Source organism: Clarias gariepinus, chromosome 4, assembly GCF_024256425.1.
Source record: "Clarias gariepinus isolate MV-2021 ecotype Netherlands chromosome 4, CGAR_prim_01v2, whole genome shotgun sequence".
Classification (NCBI taxonomy): domain Eukaryota; kingdom Metazoa; phylum Chordata; class Actinopteri; order Siluriformes; family Clariidae; genus Clarias; species Clarias gariepinus.
Window position 1 is genome coordinate 18586642 of NC_071103.1, and position 18774 is coordinate 18605415.

The 18774-nt window shown below is 37.5% G+C and overlaps 2 protein-coding genes across 2 annotated transcripts in view; one reads left to right on the forward strand and one right to left on the reverse strand.

Moving 5' to 3' along the window:
• The window catches only part of LOC128520658 (cathepsin K-like), a 287992-nt gene that overhangs the window by 197393 nt on the left and 71825 nt on the right, over nucleotides 1-18774 (forward strand). The gene's annotated exons all lie outside the window — the stretch shown is intronic.
• On the reverse strand, nucleotides 7081-17060 carry lingo4b (leucine rich repeat and Ig domain containing 4b). The gene is made up of 2 exons (XM_053494976.1): nucleotides 16767-17060; nucleotides 7081-9229 (listed from the first exon to the last, which is right to left on the reverse strand). Exon 2 carries the CDS (start codon nucleotides 9215-9217, stop codon nucleotides 7394-7396), a length of 1824 nt encoding a protein of 607 aa, XP_053350951.1. The 5' UTR covers nucleotides 9218-9229; nucleotides 16767-17060; the 3' UTR covers nucleotides 7081-7393.

Sequence of the window (18774 nt, forward strand, 5' to 3'; positions counted from 1 at the left end):
GATTAAGTCTTCCAGAGATAATCCTGACAGATTAAAACAGTTGGTCATTCACACAGTGTTGTTCTGGTCTATTTGTGGCAACTGCATGAGCAAATTCTTTCATTTGCAAGAAATATAGCCATCACTACAAAAATACATAACACTAACATTGTGCCTTTATTCTCTGGAGAAAAAAAGTGTCAAAATATATACAGTGGTGTGAAAAACAATCCTGATTTCTTATTCTTTTGCATGTTTGTCACACTTAAATGTTTCTGCTCATCAAAAACCGTTAACTATTAGTCAAAGATAACATAATTAAACACAAATGCAGTTTTTAAATGATGGTTTTTATTATTTAGGGAGAAAAAAAAATCCAAACCTACAGTACATGGCCCTGTGTGAAAAAGTGATTGCCCCCCTTGTTAAAAAATAACTTAACTGTGGTTTATCACACCTGAGTTCAATTTCTGTAGTCACCCCCAGGCCTGATTACTGCCACACCTGTTTTAATCAAGAAATCACTTAAACAGGAGCTACCTATCACAGAGAAGTAGACCAAAAGCACCTCAAAAGCTAGACATCATGCCAAGATCCAAAGAAATTTAGGAACAAATGAGAACAAAAGTAATTGAGATCTATCAGTCTGGTAAAGGTTATAAAGCCATTTCTAAAGCTTTGAGACTCCAGCGAACCACAGTGAGAGCCATTATCCACAAATGGCAAAAACATGGAACAGTGGTGAACCTTCCCAGGAGTGGCCGGCCGACCAAAATTACCCCAAGAGTGCAGAAACAACTCATCCAAGAGGCCACAAAAGACCCCAGGACAACATCTAAAGAACTGTAGGCCTCACTTGCCTCAATTAAGGTCAGTGTTTACGACTCCACCATAAGAAAGAGACTGGGCAAAAACGGGCTGCATGGCAGATTTCCAAGGCGCAAACCACTTTTAAGCAAAAAGAACATTAAGGCTCGTCTCAATTTTGCTAAAATAACATCTCAATGATTGCCAAGACTTTTAGGAAAATACCTTGTGGACCAATGAGACAAAAGTTGAACTTTTTGGAAGGTGCGTGTCCCGTTACATCTGGCGTAAAAGTAACACAGCATTTCAGAAAAAGAACACCATACCAACAGTAAAATATGGTGGTGGTAGTGTGATGGTCTGGGGTTGTTTTGCTGCTTCTGCTGCTTGCTGTGATAGATGGAACCATGAATTCTACTGTCTACCAAAAAATCCTGAAGGAGAATGTCCGGCCATCTGTTCGTCAACTGAAGCTGAAGCGATCTTGGGTGCTGCAGCAGGACAATGACCCAAAAAACACCAGCAAATCCACCTCTGAATGGCTGAAGAAAAACAAAATGAAGACTTTGGAGTGGCCTAGTCAAAGTCCTGACCTGAATCCTTTTGAGATGTTGTGGCATGACCTTAAAAATGCGGTTCATGCTAGAAAACCCTCAAATAAAGCTGAATTACAACAATTCTGCAAAGATGAGTGGGCCAAAATTCCTCCAGAGCGCTGTAAAAGACTCGTTGCAAGTTATCGCAAACGCTTGATTGCAGTTATTGCTGCTAAGGGTGGCCCAACCAGTTATTAGGTTCAGGGTGCAATTACTTTTTCACACAGGGTCATGTAGGTTTGGATTTTTTTTCTCCCTAAATAATAAAAACCATCATTTAAAAACTGCATTTTGTGTTTACTTGTGTTATCTTTGACTAATAGTTAAATGTGTTTGATGATCAGAAACATTTTGTGTGACAAACATGCAAAAGAATAAGAAATCAGGAAGGGGGCAAATAGTTTTTCACACCACTGTAATTAAGTAAATTAATTTAAGAGAATGCAAAAATGTTAATAAATAAAATAATTTTAACTTCTTCTTTGTCTTTCGGTTGTTCCCTTTCAGGGGTCGCCACAGCGAATCATCTGCCTCCATCTAACCCTATCCTCTGCATTCTTTTCTCTCACACCAGCTAACTTCATGTCTCCTCTCTCACTGCATTTATAAATCTCCTCTTTGGTCTTCCTATAGACCTCCTGCCTGGCAGATCAAACCTCAGCATCCTTCTACCGATATATTCACCATCTCTCCTCTGAACATGTTCAAACCACCTCAATCTGGCCTCCCTGACTTTATCTCCAAAACATCTAACATGTGTTGTCCCTCTGATGAACTCATTCTTGATCCTATCCATCCTTGTCACTTCCAAGGAGAACCTCAACATCTTCAGCTCTGCTACCTCCAACTCTGCCTCTTGTCTTTTCTTCAGTGCCACTGTCTCTAAGCCGTAGAGCATCGCTGGTCTCACCACTGTCCTGTACACCTTTCCTTTCATTCTTGCTGATACTCTTTCATAGCACAACACACCTGAAACTTTTCTCCATCTATTCCAACCTGCCTGTACCCGCCTTATCACCTCCTTTCCACCCTCTTCGTTGCTCTGGCCCGTTGAACCTACAGTAAGTACTTAAAGTTCTGCACTTTCTTTACCTCTGCTCCCTGTATCCTTACCGTTCCTCTTGGGTTTCTCTCATTCAAACACATGTATTCCGTCTTACTGCAGCTAACCTTCATTCCTCTGCTTTCCAGAGCATAACTCCACCTCTCCAAATTTTCTTCCACCTGTTCCCTGCTCTCGATACAAAGCACAATGTCATCTGCAAACATCATAGTCCATGGAGACTACTGTCTAACCTCATCTGTCATCCTGTCCATCACCAGAGCAAACAAAAAGGGGCTTAGAGACGATCCTTGAGGCAGACCCACCTCCACCTTGAACTCTTCTGTCACACCTACAGCACATCTCACCACTGTCTTACAGCTCTCATACAGTACATGTCCTGCACCACTCTAACATACTTCTCTACCACTCCAGACTTCCTCATACAACACCACAGCTCCTCTCTCGGCACCCTGTCGTACGCCCTCTCTAAATCTACAAAGACACAATTCAACTCTTTATTACCGTCTCTGTACTTCTCTGCCAGCATCCTCAACGCAAATACTGCATCTGATGTACTCTTTCTAGGCAGGCAACCATATTGCTGCTCACAAATGCTCACCTCTGCCCTTAACCTAGCTTTCACTGCTCTTTCTCACAGCTTTATTGTATGGCTCATTAGCTTTATGCCTCTGTAATTGCCACAGCTCTGCACATCTCCCTTGTTCTTAAAGATCGGCACCAATAAACTTCTCCTCCATTCCTCTGGAATACTCTCACTCTCCAAAATCTTGTTAAACAAACTAGTTAGAAACTCTACTGCCACTTCTCCTAAGCACTTCCATACCTCCAGAGGTATATCATCTGGTCCAACAGCCTTTCCACTTTTCATCCTCTTCAACGCCCTTCTTACCTCATTTTAACTAATATTTGCTACTTCCTGCTCCACAACAGTCCCCTCTTCTACTCTTTGTTCTTTTTCGTTTTCCTCATTCATCAACTCCTTAAAGTACTCCTTCCATCTTCCCATTATCCTCCTGGCATCTGTCAGTACATTTCCATTTATATCTTTAATCGCTCTTACCCTGATGCACATCCTTCCCATCTCTATCTTTCTGCCTTGCCAACCTGTACAGATCCACCTCTCCATCCTTACTATCCAATCTAGCATACAAGTCCTCATATGCTCTTCGTTTGGCCTTTGCCACCTCTACCTTCACCTTACGCTGCGTCTCCTGTACTCCTGTCTACTCTCTTTAGTCCTATCAATGTCCCACTTCTTCCTAGCTAGCCTCTTTCCCTGTATACACTCCTGGACTTCCTCGTTCCACCACCAAGTCTCCTTGTCCACTTTTGCCTTACCTGATGATACACCAATTACCCTCCTACCTGTCTCCCTGATCACATTGGCTGTAGTTGTCCAGTCAACTGAAAGCACCTCCTGACCACCCATAGCCTGTCTCCTCCCTGAAAACTACACAACATTCTTTTTTTCTCAGCTTCCACCACTTTGTCCTCTGCTCTGCCTTTGTCCTCTTCAGCTTTCTCACCACCAGGGTTATTTTACACACCACAATTCTGTGTTGTCTGGCTACACTCTCCCCTACCAACACTTTGTAGTCACTAATCTTTTTCAGATTACAATGTCGACACAAGATGTAGTCTACCTGAGTGCTTCTGCCTCCACTCTTATATGTCACCCTATGTTCCAAAGAAGAAAGTATTTACTATTGCCATTTTCATCTGTCCTTCTACATTCCTGTCCTGAAGACCAAACCTGCCCATCACATTTTTATCACCTCTGTTCCCTTCCCCAACATGTCCATTGAAGTCTGCACCAATCACCACTCTCTTACCTCTGGGGATGCTCTGCATTACTTCATCTAACTCACTCCGGAATTTCTCCATCACTTCTAACTCACATCCTACCTGTGGGGCATAGCCACTAACAACATTTAACATCACCCCTTTAATATCCATCTTCATACTCATCAACCTGTCTGATACTCTATTCACCTCTAGAACATTCCTTACAAACTCCTCTTTCAGGATAACTCCTACTCTATTTCCTTTCCTATCCACACCATGGTAAAACAATTTGAACCCTGATCCTAAGCTTCTAGCCTTGCTACCTTTCCACCTGGTCTCCTGGACACACAGTATATCCACCTTCCTTCTCTGCATCATATCAACCAACTCTTTTGCCTTTGCTGTCATAGTCCCAACATTCAAAGTCCCTACTATCACTCCTATCCTCTTGCCTTTCCTTTTCTCTCTCTTCTTTCGAATACGCCTTCCTCCTCTCCTTTTTCGACCAACAGTAGCCCAATTTCCACCGGCACCCTGTAGGTCAACAGCACCGGTGGCAGTCGTTGTTAACCCGGGCCGCGACCAATCCGGTTTGGAAATTATATTTGTGATTCGCATCATTGATTTGGCAAATGTTTTTACGTCGGATGCCCTTCCTGACACAACCCTCTGCATTTATCCAGACTTAGGTCTGGCACAAGAAGACACTGCATTGCGCCCCCCCGTGGTTGCATTAAATAAAATAATTTTAACTAATACAATCATATAAAATATAATAATCAGATACACATATTTAGTTAGTAAGCACTGATTTTTTTCTTTATTTAATTGTATTTAATAACTATATTATTATCAATCAGTGAATTTATTAAAACTTGATTTAAAATGAAATTTTTCATTTAATTCATTCACAATTACGCTTTTTATAGAAGACGAAATACATACTACAGAGAAAAACTGAAAACAAAGAGAAAAAATAAGCACATATATGACATTTTAAAAAATAGTTTTTTATTCATTTATTTATTGAGTTAAATACAAATTAGCCAGCAGACCAGCATCAATGCACTAGATTCTACACACCTCTGAAAGTGTAGCAGAGGGATGAACACAACTCTTTTAAAAGATATTCCTTACTTACTGGTTTGATAATGATGATGGAGAGTGTGACCATATTAGCTTATAAGTAATGCATAAAGTCTGCAAAAGCCTGCAGGTTTTTGTGATGTAAAAATTTTATCCAGGATAAATCATGATACACATCTTTTTCCACCCTTAATGTGACTTAGCAAACAAACAAATCTAAACATTTTAAGGGGTTAAAAAACAATCTACACTGACCTGGTTACATTAATGTGTACCCCTTTTTACAGTGACTGAATAAACTGAGCACAAGCTCTTGTTCAATAGTAACTATCAAACACCTTCTACAAATTTACAGATTATGTTTAAACCCAACAGCCGTGGTCTACGGAGAGCTTACTAGGCATGTACATGGTCTGCTGAAGGGTAAGAATCAGAAATGGGAAACCAAATAATTCAAATCATTACTTGGACCATGAAACTCAGTGAAGGCCTTCATCAACAAGTGGAGAAAATGGGACACCCCTTCAACATTCCCAAGATAAGGATGTCCCTCTATCTAAAATATAGACAAAAGGAAAACTTGTGGGCATAATTGCCCCCCAAAAAACCTGTGGTAATTATCTGTTAGCTACAATTACCTATTGTTCTAAATCTACTTTGCCACCAACCACAAGGCCTTAGAAAGGTTTCTCCTTCCAGAAAATAATACAAATAAAAATACAGGTCAAAAGGTTCAGAGGAAGACCAATGTTTTGTTATGGCCCAGTCAGTCAATTGATGAAAGTGATAGATCTGGAGAAAAACTATTTTTGCAACTATTAGCATCTAATAGCCAATATGATATGTGCTAATTTGACAAACTCTTACAGCAAAAATGCAATGTTGTGTTAGAAATACAGTAATAGGTGGGTTCTAATTCTAAAAAGAAGTTTAGGTTAAGTTAAAGTTGTGGATTGCCCACACTTATGTTTATAGGTTAATGTGATGTGTTGTTTGCTAAATCACAATAAAAGTAAAAAAAAAAAAAAGACACAATCTATTTTGGTTTCATGTTTTCACCAAAACCTGCAATGTAACAGGGTTGTGAAGACATTTTATGTCGACTACAGGCGTTCAGATAGGTTGAAAAAATCTACCACCCATGTCTACAAGTATCTTGGTTGAGGGTTATTCACATACAGAAGCATTACAGTGTTTTTATATAATGTCATTTAAGATTTTTTTTACATGACAAACAAACAAATAACAGAATTTAATAATGAACGTTGTAAATTAAAGTTGTATTAAATAGTATTAAAGTTGTCAACAAAAACATTTATACCAAACAATGGCTAGTGCCCAACAGACAAATCTGCACCATCCTTAAATAGTTTTATTCATATTTATTTTACTAATATTATGTAACTCAACTGATGTGTAGCAAGGTTGAAGCAGTACAGTATGTACATTACATCCATTTTATTGCAAAGCACACCTGATCACATCATACTCTTTTTATTATGATATTTATAGATTGGTGAGACACATCTAAATATTTTTAATTCAAAGAAAATTATCAAAGTCAAAAATAGATAATTTTACAGAACTCTTAACAGGTTGTACCTTTTCAACCCTGGAAAATATACAACAGCTGACAATTAACTGATATCTTATTAGATTTTGATGTATTTGTATTTAATCCAACAATAAATGCAAATATGGATCAATGAAACACTTATTTTAATGAGATTATTTAAAATCATTTAAAATATATGACAACATAATACTTTACACATTACCTGATTAAAACCATGTTGTCCGTGGTGGTGTTTATTTTGGAGTAAACTTCTCAAATCAACAATTTATTATTATTTTTTAAATTAAATAAGCTCTTTAATGTTTCAGCAGTTAATCTTTTGCAAATTATACCGACCTTATAAAATGCTAATTGTAATACTGAATGGAAAGCAGTTGTGCAAGAGCTAATGCAATGCTACCAATTTATCCCCCATTATTTCAGTATAGTTCACAGATTCTACAGTTCTAGTTGTTGTATCATACATTAGCATCCCTTAAATTCTTCCCTTACTAGTTATCATATAAGCTTCATTGTAAATCTTCCTGTATCTGCACCATCTCCACCTCCTCCCATCGATGTACGTGGCACAAAGTCAATGGTTGCTGTGTGCTTTATCTGGCCCTTACTTTGGCTCCAAAGGAACATGAACACAAAACAGATGACCACAGAGCTTAAAAAAGAAAGGAACCCCATAGTTGTAGCAATGACAAGGGTCTTGGCATCAAAGGGGTAGGAGCTTGACACTTGTGTTGATGAGTTGGTGGAAGGAGGCAATGAGGTTTCAACCCAACTATCATCAAAAAAATTGGGAGTTGTATAGTTTCGAGGGAAGTTCCTTACATAAAGACTGGCTGAGATAGTATCATTCCCTGCAGCATTAGCTGCAATACATATGTAAGTTCCAGTATCTTTGACTTGGGCATAACGCACTTCCAGAGTTCCATTGGCGTGCACTCGTATTCTACCCATAGAGTTGTATGGAGTCTGCTGGGGTGATAACCAAGTTATAAAAGGTGGGGGATACCCATCAGCTTTGCATTCAAACTGCACATTTGTTCCTTCCTCCACTTTTGCTTCTTGCTGCTTACGTTCCAGGATGCATGCTTGTCTGCAGATGAACACCTTCGAGAGCTCTGCCTCTGAAAAGTCACGTAACTCCCGTTTGCGACTGCGTTCAGATGCAGAACATGTAGGCTGGCGACCATCAAAATTGAACCTTAAACGGCGTCGCACCACCCATAGTAACCGACAGTCACAAATTAGTGGGTTTCTGTCTAGCCTCAAGGTCTGTAAGTTCCCGACTGCATGGAAGGCACTTTCTTCTAGCGTTGTAAGTCGGTTTGAGGATACGTTTAGCAGCTGAAAGTGAACCAAGCACCTAAAGGCACCTGGCTCAATACGGAGCAGTTTTCCACCTACCAAGTGGAATTCCTGAAGTCTAAGCAATTCCCCTAGCATATTGCCCTCTATAGATGTGATAGGGTTGTAAGACAAATCTAAGTAGATCAGGTGTGTTAAATGGCGCAATGAGGCATATGGTATGGCACTCAGATTGCAGTTACTGATAACCAAGGTAGTGAGGTTTAGATTCATAAGGCTATTGCTGTTTAATATCGCTAAAGAGGGCCACTGAATTATCTGCAGTGTACGCAGTTGGTGTAGTCGACGAAAGGCATTGTTGGGCAATACATTAATATTGAGTCTCCGTAGGCGCAGTTTGGTTAGGCTTTGGAGCTGTGAAAATGCATCAGTAGGGATAGAGGTTAGGTTACTGCGGTCCACATTCAGCTCTTGTAAGCTCTGCAGACCAACAAAGGCCCTTTGTGAAATAAACACCAAGTCATTTTCCCCTACATTCATTTCCCGCAGGTTCACCATCTCCTGAAAGGTGTTGTCTAGAAACACAAGTATCTCATTTTTGCTAATGTCCAGGCTGAGAAGACCTGGCAAACCAGAGAAGACCCCAACAGGGATGATCTTAAGTCTGTTGTTTTTTATTTTTAGTATACGTAGATTTTTCACACCCTGAAATGCTTCCACTTCAATCATAGATATAATGTTTTCACTAAGGTCCAGCTCTTCTAGTTGGGCTAATCCATAGAACTGTCGTCGACTCAATGTCTTCAAGCGGTTGCCAGAAAGGTTCAATCGCCTGGCACTGATGTGCAATCCTTCTGGAACAACAGTTAAGTGTTTTAAAGAGCAGTTGACTTCTAGTGTATCCTGTCTGCAAATACATTTTTGAGGACATGGCCACAGGAAATCAGACTCTGATACGTGCAAACAGCAGAGTAAGAAGAGTGCCAAGACCCACTTCGGATGACACAACTCCCCAAACATCTTACCTCCTGCCTGTTGGAATGAAAACATTGTCGGTTAGGAGTAATTTTTATAGCAATTCTTCATCAAATGTATGACATTATAACATCAATGCTCAATATCATTAAGAAAGCAATGTGATATACTGTGAAGGTACAATCAGTTTATAAAATATATGCAAACAATTTGCCTTTTTAGCAAAAAAAAAAAAATATGCTACCTACTCAGTTTGATTTATTAGGTTTTTAACAATGGAAAAATGTGTAACATCCTATTAAAATGTCATATGCCAACTAATTGTTGGAGGGAGTTTAATTTATATATATATTTATTTATTTATTACGGCTGCTGCTGCTCTTCCCAAAGACATACAGTGACATACAGTGCCCAAAGGCATAGAGTGTACATTGATGGGGTTCCAACAGTGTATGATTAGGTGCAGGAGTGTGTGCTTGTACCCTGTAATAGGCTGGCACCCATCCAGGGTGTACCCTGCCTTGTGCCTTACATTTTCTGTAATAGACTAACAGCAAAGAAACCCCCTGGTAAAGTATTTTTCGCGATATGCTGTTTTCTACATAAAATCATACATCTGATTTTATGTTAAAAAAACAAACAAACTGTGAATCACAAAAAATCACTTTAGTTGGGTTTTCACAGACTGTGTCATATATTATTCACAGCTATTTTCAGGTCTAGATTTTTCTGGAAAACAAAGTCCAAATTGACACTTTATGATCTGATAGGTCATTTCTTTTTTTTTATCTAGAAAATATGCCTGATAGCCTCACATCTGAGAGATCACATGCTGTCTAATAAAGTTAAAAATGAAAATAATTTGCCTTAGTTTGCACTGTATTTAAGAATGTCCACAAAACAAACAAAATAACATTATATATTATATTACATATAATAAAACTTTATTTCATTAACATAATTAGTATTTAAAAACATTGGAATAACATGAAGATTTTTAGCAAAATTTAATTTGGTGCATGCCAAAAAGCTATATAAAAACCGTATAAATACCATATAAATCCAACATAGGAACCATTTCAAACCTGTGCAGCTTAAAGTCACTTGCTGTGCTCCAGGACAGACAATTTTTCTTTTTAATATCACTAGGCAGCAGGAACATGACTTCAATGACATTAGTTCAATCTGTTTTTAAACTTAGTATTCCCAGAAAAGGTCTTCTACTTGCAATGCTGGTCTGGCAGCAAGAATGCTGGAATGGGCTGTCCTATTCTTATAACATGCAGCCTGTCTTCTAAATGGTGACCGCAGCTTACAAAAATGAAATTGCCGATCCCCTCTGTTAGATTTAAACAGATGCACAAACTTGGGAAGTGTTTAAGGAAAGACTTCCTTGCTTTCTCTATTTCTTTTTAAAAACACCTAAAATGTACAACATTTTTAACATCCTCAATATTTATTTAAATTTTGTGGTTTCTATGTGCCTCATGTACTGTATGTGCCTTATGGTTTAAGAAATTTACAGCACATCAGACATTTGGAATCTCTTTGTTTCATAGTAAATTGTACACATGCCTTTAAACATAATGTCATGGTATTGACTTCTGATTCCAAACTGATTCCACTACCCCTTAGTACATGTGCACTCAGCATAGTTCAATTGAATCATCATATAAAATATATTAAGACTGGACAGCTTCATTAAGTTTCAGTTAAAGTAAAAGGACAAGATCAGATCACATACAACGTTCTCAATACACTCAGCAGAGAAATTACAGAAACAGTAAGACAGGGTGAATAGTAATCATTAAACATGCACCTTTGTCTAAAAAAGGTCAAAAGCACTGTTTCAAGCAGTCTGGCTTGAACAAAATATACAATAACCTTCAAGAATTTATGAACTTTTTGACTTTATTTTACATTCCATCTGAGCCAGTGAAGCAGCAGATGGAAAGTATATGAAATGGCACTGGCCTGTGTATCTAGCCTGACATTTGACCACAATATGCAGACTAGGAATGGGTAATGCTGACTCACTTGCCTCCTTTTATGCACCGTGGTGCTATTCCTACCTTGCCTGTGTGAGAATTAAGCCCAGCTGCCCAATAATCCCCTATTAGAATACTTCAGATAAAATAACAATAGTTTGTGCACATGAAAGAGACCTCTTTATTACTCTGGCAACTGGTGCCATTTCCACATTCTGCAGAAATCAGCAGGACTGCACTTGTGAGGATTAAAAGATCCTCTAAGAACAGGTGCCGGACCAAGTGATAGAAGAGGACAGAATGATATTTGGTGCCAAATTCTTTTGTTTTATTCCTATACTTAATTAAATATTTGATTCTTCTTTGTTTTATCAACACGCCTAAAATAAATATATGCCTTCTTGCATATCTTCGGCCTGATCTGTATTGTGCCTTACATTGTGATATTACATTATTTTTTTATGGGGGCTACAGAAGCAAGCCAAAAACCTAACCTGTTAGTACAAAAAGAAAAACAAGCATATAAAACAGATAAAATAGTAATTAAGATGGGAAGTAATAGTTGAAAGTTAAAGAAAAAAAAATATATATATTTATTTTTTTATTTTGGTTTTATCTTGCAGTATTTTATTACTACAATCTGCATTTACTCTATGCATTATATAAAAAAAATTCTTGTACACAAATAAACACTTACAAAGAATATTTTATGTCTGACTGCACTCAATCACCTAATCTCACCACCATTCTCACCAAAAAATAAATAAATAAATAAATAAATAAACAAAACAAAACAAAACAAATATGAGTTGCAAAACAGATAGGAATAGACTATGGATTTCTTCAGTTTGTACTGCAAATCTGTGTTTAATATGAGTTTTAATATTTATTATTTGCAGAACAAATCGATTTCAATGCTTACAACTAAGCAAGTATATAAGAGATATAAAGACAAATGAGGTTTGTGTACATAGCCTTTAGGCCCATAACAAGAATGATTATATTAGTCATTGTTTACCAATACATCACTATCAGTATCAGCTGTTACACATGCAGAGGTGGACTATGAATGCACATTGTTGTCAGTATTGCCTTGTTAGTGAGACTCTGGTTGAAAAGTCCTATTAGTTGTAAACAGGAAACCTTGTTTCAACCTTGTTTGTTTCATTTTGTTTAAACAAACATGAGTCAAGGGCAGCATAGTGGTGTCTGGGTTTGATTCCTGTCTCTGTGTGCATGGATTTTTCATGTCCTCCCATGTTTGGTGGGTTTCCTCCCACACTAAACAGGGTTGCCCGTAGTGTGTGTTTGTGCCCTTTGATGGTATATCCTGCCTTATGCCCTAAGTCTCCTGGGATAGGCTCCAAGCCACCGCTACCCTGAATACAGGATAAAGCGGTATGGATGATGAGTCACTGTGATCACTTTTCTTCTGCAAAATTTTTAAAGGAAAGCTTATTCGTAACACTGAAAATTATTTAGGTTAATTATCTACTATCTTCTACTGCACTTAATGAATGACAAAAAACAGATTTTATAAAAATTTAAAACATGCACTGATGATATACAGACTGATATATATTAACTTATATATGCAGGTGATTAATGAAAAAATCCAGACTTTAATTTGATTGTTTAATTCATAGAACTGACATGTAAACAAATTCCTCATATTTTGAGTAAAAATAATGAATGCAATATACCTACATATGTTTAAATTGCTGCAATGAGGCTATTACAACATTTGTTCATTGTACTTAAAGTTAGAGCATTTTATTAAAGCAATGTGGACCTCTACTGAATGCAGTAGATTAGACACCATATAAACAGTTCACAAATAAATATTTGCATAATCCCTTACAAAGAGCAGACAGCTGGCTCCTGTTTGACACACATGCTTGTTGGTTAGAGCTGATATAATTCGCAAAATCCTGGTTTCAGACTAGATTCCAGTCATAGGAACTGGATGTTTTTTTTTTTTTGTTTAGTTTTTTTTTTAGGGCGTGTGATTTAAGTCTGTTTCATGTTTTACTAGTCTGAGATTCCTGGTAAGCTTGAAATGGAATTGTATATCTTGATAGTGGGCTTTTTGTGCAGTTTAATTTTATACGGAACTTTTATAGAATGGCTAACTACATAATGAGGGAATTGTTTGCTGATAGTTTTGTTTCTGGGAAGTCTGTCTGCTTATTAGCATCAAGATTACAAACAAAAAGCTTAGGCTGATAAAAATGTGGACAAGACAGCTGACCTAAATCAGAATGATTGCTGCCAACAAACTCACACACCAAAAGCTTTTCAAGCCAAATTGGAATGTGTGGTTATGTTGATCCTATAAGGTTTGTACGTTGATTGGATTGTAGCAGATATATTCATATTAACTGATTATTTAGCTCATATACAAAGAAAGGCCTTGTTCATGTCTGATGTGTACATTAAGTTGTATAATACTGTACCACCTATAAAATGCAGCCTTTTGTTAGATTCTCATTGAACTATAACTAAAGCTCTTAAATCACAAACTAATTTATTTGAAGCTTGGTTGGCAATACTGACAGAGTGGCTGAGTAAAATAAGCCCTGTGATCAGATAAGTAACTGCTGGAGTCCATTTGTGCAACCACTTCAGGAATTACAGGAGCAGGAGTCAGAAATAAATCAAGCAGCAGGTGGGGTCTGTGACACCAGTTATGTGTTCAAAGTTAGCTGATTAAAATTCTCATTTGGATTCTCTCTGCAAGTTTTCCAAATTCTTTTACACTCACACACACAAACACACACACACACACACACACACACACAAACACACACAATGGCATGTGCATAAACACAATCGCAAACAAGTATAGGATTTTTATAAAGGTTTGTATTGACTTAAAAAGGTCAATTTAATCTTTGCACATGAATCTCAGACAGTATACAGTATATACAATTTCTCTGCCCATTAGCATGATTTCTTGATGTGAAAATCATTAAAGATATTTGGATATTTGTATTTAGTAATAATGCTATGAGACTGCTTTAATCCTCATGGTATTCTTATATTTACATATCATCATAATAATTATGATTTGTGATCATACCACAAATTATAAATAATTTTTGGGGTAATTTTTAACCCAGCAAATTAAACCTGCAGAAAATGATTAGAATCAACTATATTAAAATGTATATTCAAAAATTTATTTATTCTTATTAAGGTTGCGGGAGACCTAAGTTTACCCTCAACCATTGAGGTGTAAGGCCAAAGTGCTATTTACGTAATTAGACACGCCACAGTGCCATCCACCTATTATGTGACTATGGAAAAAATACACAGATCACCGACTGAAAGTTGGAATGAGGAATCTTTTTGTGTTTTAATGATTTCATATTATTTCTAAGTGCATTTTGTTGTTGTTTTTTTTTTATAAAGTTTGGAATGTAGATATACTGTACCAAGGAGAGTAACCTGCATTATGTGCAGGGTCATTCTGACCTCAGGAAAAACAAACACAATTTCAAACATTTGGAAAGTAAGTCAAAGACGGTTTGTGGTTTTCTTTCCTTTATACATAATCTTTCATGATGGTGATCATAAGCGGGACATTCATCATTTTCTTGGGGTAACAGTGAAACATTGATATGACCTTCCTGTTCTTCATGACAAGAAGCTCAGAGGGAGGATCTGGTTTGTTTTATTGGTTACCCAAGAGGGTAACCTTTCTATTAAGCAGCTCCTCAACCAAGACATATGAGGTGAAAAACATGATCACACATAACACACACATATTGTTATAATAATCCAGTGCTTCAGCCATGTCTACTACCACCCTCATGCCCTGATTTTGTCAAGTGATTGCCCTGGGGCTTTACACCTGCATATTCCAGGTGTAGCTGGACCATGCATTACATAATGCATATATTTTGATATCATAATTTGCTGATTGGCTGGTATGATATGCCCCACAATGGTAGTGCCTACAAAACACAACCAAATATTTATAGACAGTTTGGATCAATCCACAGGCCTGGACTGTAAAGCAAGGGTAATTGCTAAACACACTTAAACATCATCAATAACAACAGGGTAAAGTCAGTTGGTCTGTTACTGTATGTGTGTCTGTGTTAAGAGCTGAGATATATTCCAATTTGGCAAGCCTGTGGATTAATATCTATTTGACATACTGAATCAAGAAACCTGCGCTCATCAGAATGTGGGAAGCATATTAAAGGACTCAGATATAATTCACCGCACAAGTAACGTGGTTGGAAATGAGGTTGAATGAGACTGTCAAAGGCTCTTTTGTCTAAATTGGAACTGCATTTTGTCTCCTTCTAATTATTAGGGTAGACTGCCTATTGCAGAAAATTGACAATAGTAATAGGGACAAAATCTTGTGAAATATTGTATTTAAACCTGTAGCATGACAGTGGTGGTTTTTCCTGTCTGTGTGAACAGTTGACTCTTCGAATAATTATCAAATATGTTAATATTTAGTTATTACTTAATACTTAAATGAGCATCATCTATGTTGTGGGTTTTTTATGTCATACTAATTTTAAATATGGTTTTAACTTAAGGGTATTTTTAGACCCTGACCTATTTATACTTAAGGGTATAATTTAATGAGGATTTCAAAGCTGTATTGCACAGCATATTGATCTGGATAAGAGTGTGTGGTAAATTTATGCTGAAAAGGTAAATATACATTTTAAAATGGGTTACAGCTCTTCAAAATGCATGGTTTAATCTTGAAGATAGTCCAGGTTACTGAAGTTTAGTCATTATTATTCCAATTGTTCTTGATATCTCCTTCATCAAAAAATGGGAAATAATGAATAAACCCATGAAAAAGTTTTTTTATGGCATAAAAAGCAGGTTAATCCGATGAAACCTGTACCATGAAATGGGCTAAGTACACATACCTGGGGGATCCCGATGTTAATATGCAATGTGGATGACAAGCTGGGAAAGATGATGCCCTAATGATATCTCATTGTTATTTATACTCTGTTATTTATGACAATGACAATAAAGTTAATTAATTGATTGATTGATGGTATATAGTATCATGGTATTCTTGCAAGTACCATGGTATTAATGTGGTTTGTCTGTACCATACTAGATATTTTAGTAGTACCTTATTGTTGTATGTAGTATTAAGACTTTCAACAGACACCATTGTATGTAATTAACGTTACACAGGCGACATAAAATGCTATTGTACTCATAGCATGTAGAACATGCAAGTTAAAAGTCTTAATAATACAGATACAACAATAAGTTACTGTCTGTTATTATGTATAAATGTATCATATTAGTTAAAATTGTGGTCATCACTATGGTACCCAATAAGTGCCATGATGTTCACTAAAATTGTATTAAAGCAGGCTTCTCTCAAACAGTGACAGCTCGGATAAAAACAACGTTGCTAGCAAACCACGAGGGTGTACTCATAACAGGTAGACAAAAGAGAAGCAATGCGATCCTCGATACACACATGGAAACTTTGCACATTATTCATAACATACAACAGGAAGGATGCTGTTCCAAACATTCAGATGACCAAAACTAAACAAATATGCGAGTTATGGGAAACTTAAAGTGAGGCAGTCTATTCTTACCACTGAAGCAACGGAAAACTGTCGTAATTTCCCCAGTCGTTATCCGCATTTCTCTCCTCAGGAAGTCTCCTCCGGTCTTCGTGTCCTCTACCACGGTAATGAGAGAACCTGTCTGGAGACTGGGGGTGGGGGGTGAAGCGCTTTAATCGTTTCACTTCTTCACTAATTCCTTCCGTCTGAGGCTCCTTGTCCCCTGGGTCTATAAAGATAATTGCAATCGTAATGTAGGTTGACTTTCCTCAGCCATCACGCAACTTCGAGGCACTTTGCCATCGCGTAAATGGAGCAAGATTAATTTGGAACAGATACAAAAAATAGAAAAACCCTTGTGATGACTTTTTTTTTTTAATAGAAAAGGTGGGAAATTAGTATTATTGGCTAAAGACGAATAAAAGCCTCCGCTGTGAGTAAGCTGCTGGGTTTGTGTGCCGGCGAGCGGCGGCTCTCCTGACTTCTGATAAGATTGTGTGTTGTATTATTAGACACACATGTGGTTGGAGTCCCTCCAGGATAACACCACCAAACACTCACGCGCCAGCACGCACGCACGCAAACACACGCACGCGCACGTCTATCAATTGTAAGTAATTTTGATGGTGGGCGGCAAAGGAAGCAATAAGGTGTGTGCAAATAAAACAATAGCCTATAAACATAAGATAATTTTCCAATTATGTAATACGCACTATTATAAATTATGAATGCAAAATCGATTATAATTGAATTCTCAAGTACTTTGTCAGTAACCTCCTTAAATGAAAAGATGAATGAAGTTGTTTGTTTTCTAGTATATAGAGGGCGAACATTGGAGTAACATTTGACAAAATTGCACATTTATTTCGCATTTCAAATATTTTTGTATTTTTACATGCATGTAAGGTGCAGAAGAAAAACTGGGTTTCTAAAAAAAAAAAAATCTTATTATTCAGAGCCCTCTCTACATAACCCAGTTTCCTTTTAAACTAAGTAGTTTGTGTTCTATATTTAGGCTAATTATAATTGTGTTAAGTTAGAATTGATAGTCATAGCCAAAGTCAAACACCATCAGGTACAAAATATCATGCTAGATACTGTAGACAAAAAAGTCTATGTTTAATGAGGTTCTTTGAATCTCGCACATCAAAATGAACAAATCGTTTTTTGAGTCATTTAGTTCATTTCGTTCTTTTGATCAGAAATAAACTGAAGTGTTGCATTTACAATAAAAAAAAGACCCCCAATATGATTACATATACAAATTTTAGTTCCAGTAATGAAAAATGACAATGCAGATAAGGACATATTATAATAAACAGAATGAGTAGCTCACCTCTCATAGCTTCCGGTCTGAGTCATTCTTTGAGTCTATTGCACTGCATAGCGTTTATGAGAGTCACGTGACAAAAGAAAAAACAACTCGGAGTAGAAGAGTCATTAAGAAAGATTCGCTCAATCCTGTTTCTTGTGTACTGCACTGCATAGCATTTATGGGAGTCATGTGACAAAAGAACGAACGACTCGAGACTTAAAGACTCATTGAGGAGAATCGCTCAATTCTGTTTCCTGTACATAACCTACGGAGGTTTTGCGGTGATTTGTGCATGCACGCTCAGTAGAAAATGAAGAAATCACTCTTTGAGACTACTTGTTCTTCTAAGTTACATTAAAGATTCGATCAAAAAGAACGAATCGTTCATGATCGACCCATCACTACAGTCTACCAGAGCGTCCAATAACAAACTGGAATCCATATTAACTTAAACACATCTCCTGAGGCCTAGAGAGAGCTGATTGGCCGAGCTCTCTCAGGGGGGAGGGATGAGAGGTACTCAGTGCTCCCACATTAATGACGGCTCTACAAGCCAATCAGGGGCATGAGCTTGTGCATGCGGAACACTCCACCCCCAACGGTGCGTGAGCGAGCAGTTTCGAAAAAATGGTCGGTGACATCACGTGGATCGGAGGAAACACGTGGGTCGGTCTGCGGCCCCTTCCGACTGATTGGCAGTAGAAGCTTAATGTGGGAGCCATT

What these genes read in the sequence shown, in the direction of transcription:
- lingo4b (XM_053494976.1), bottom strand. Translation starts at nt 9,217, where the DNA reads ATGTTTGGGGAGTTGTGTCATCCGAAGTGGGTCTTGGCACTCTTCTTA.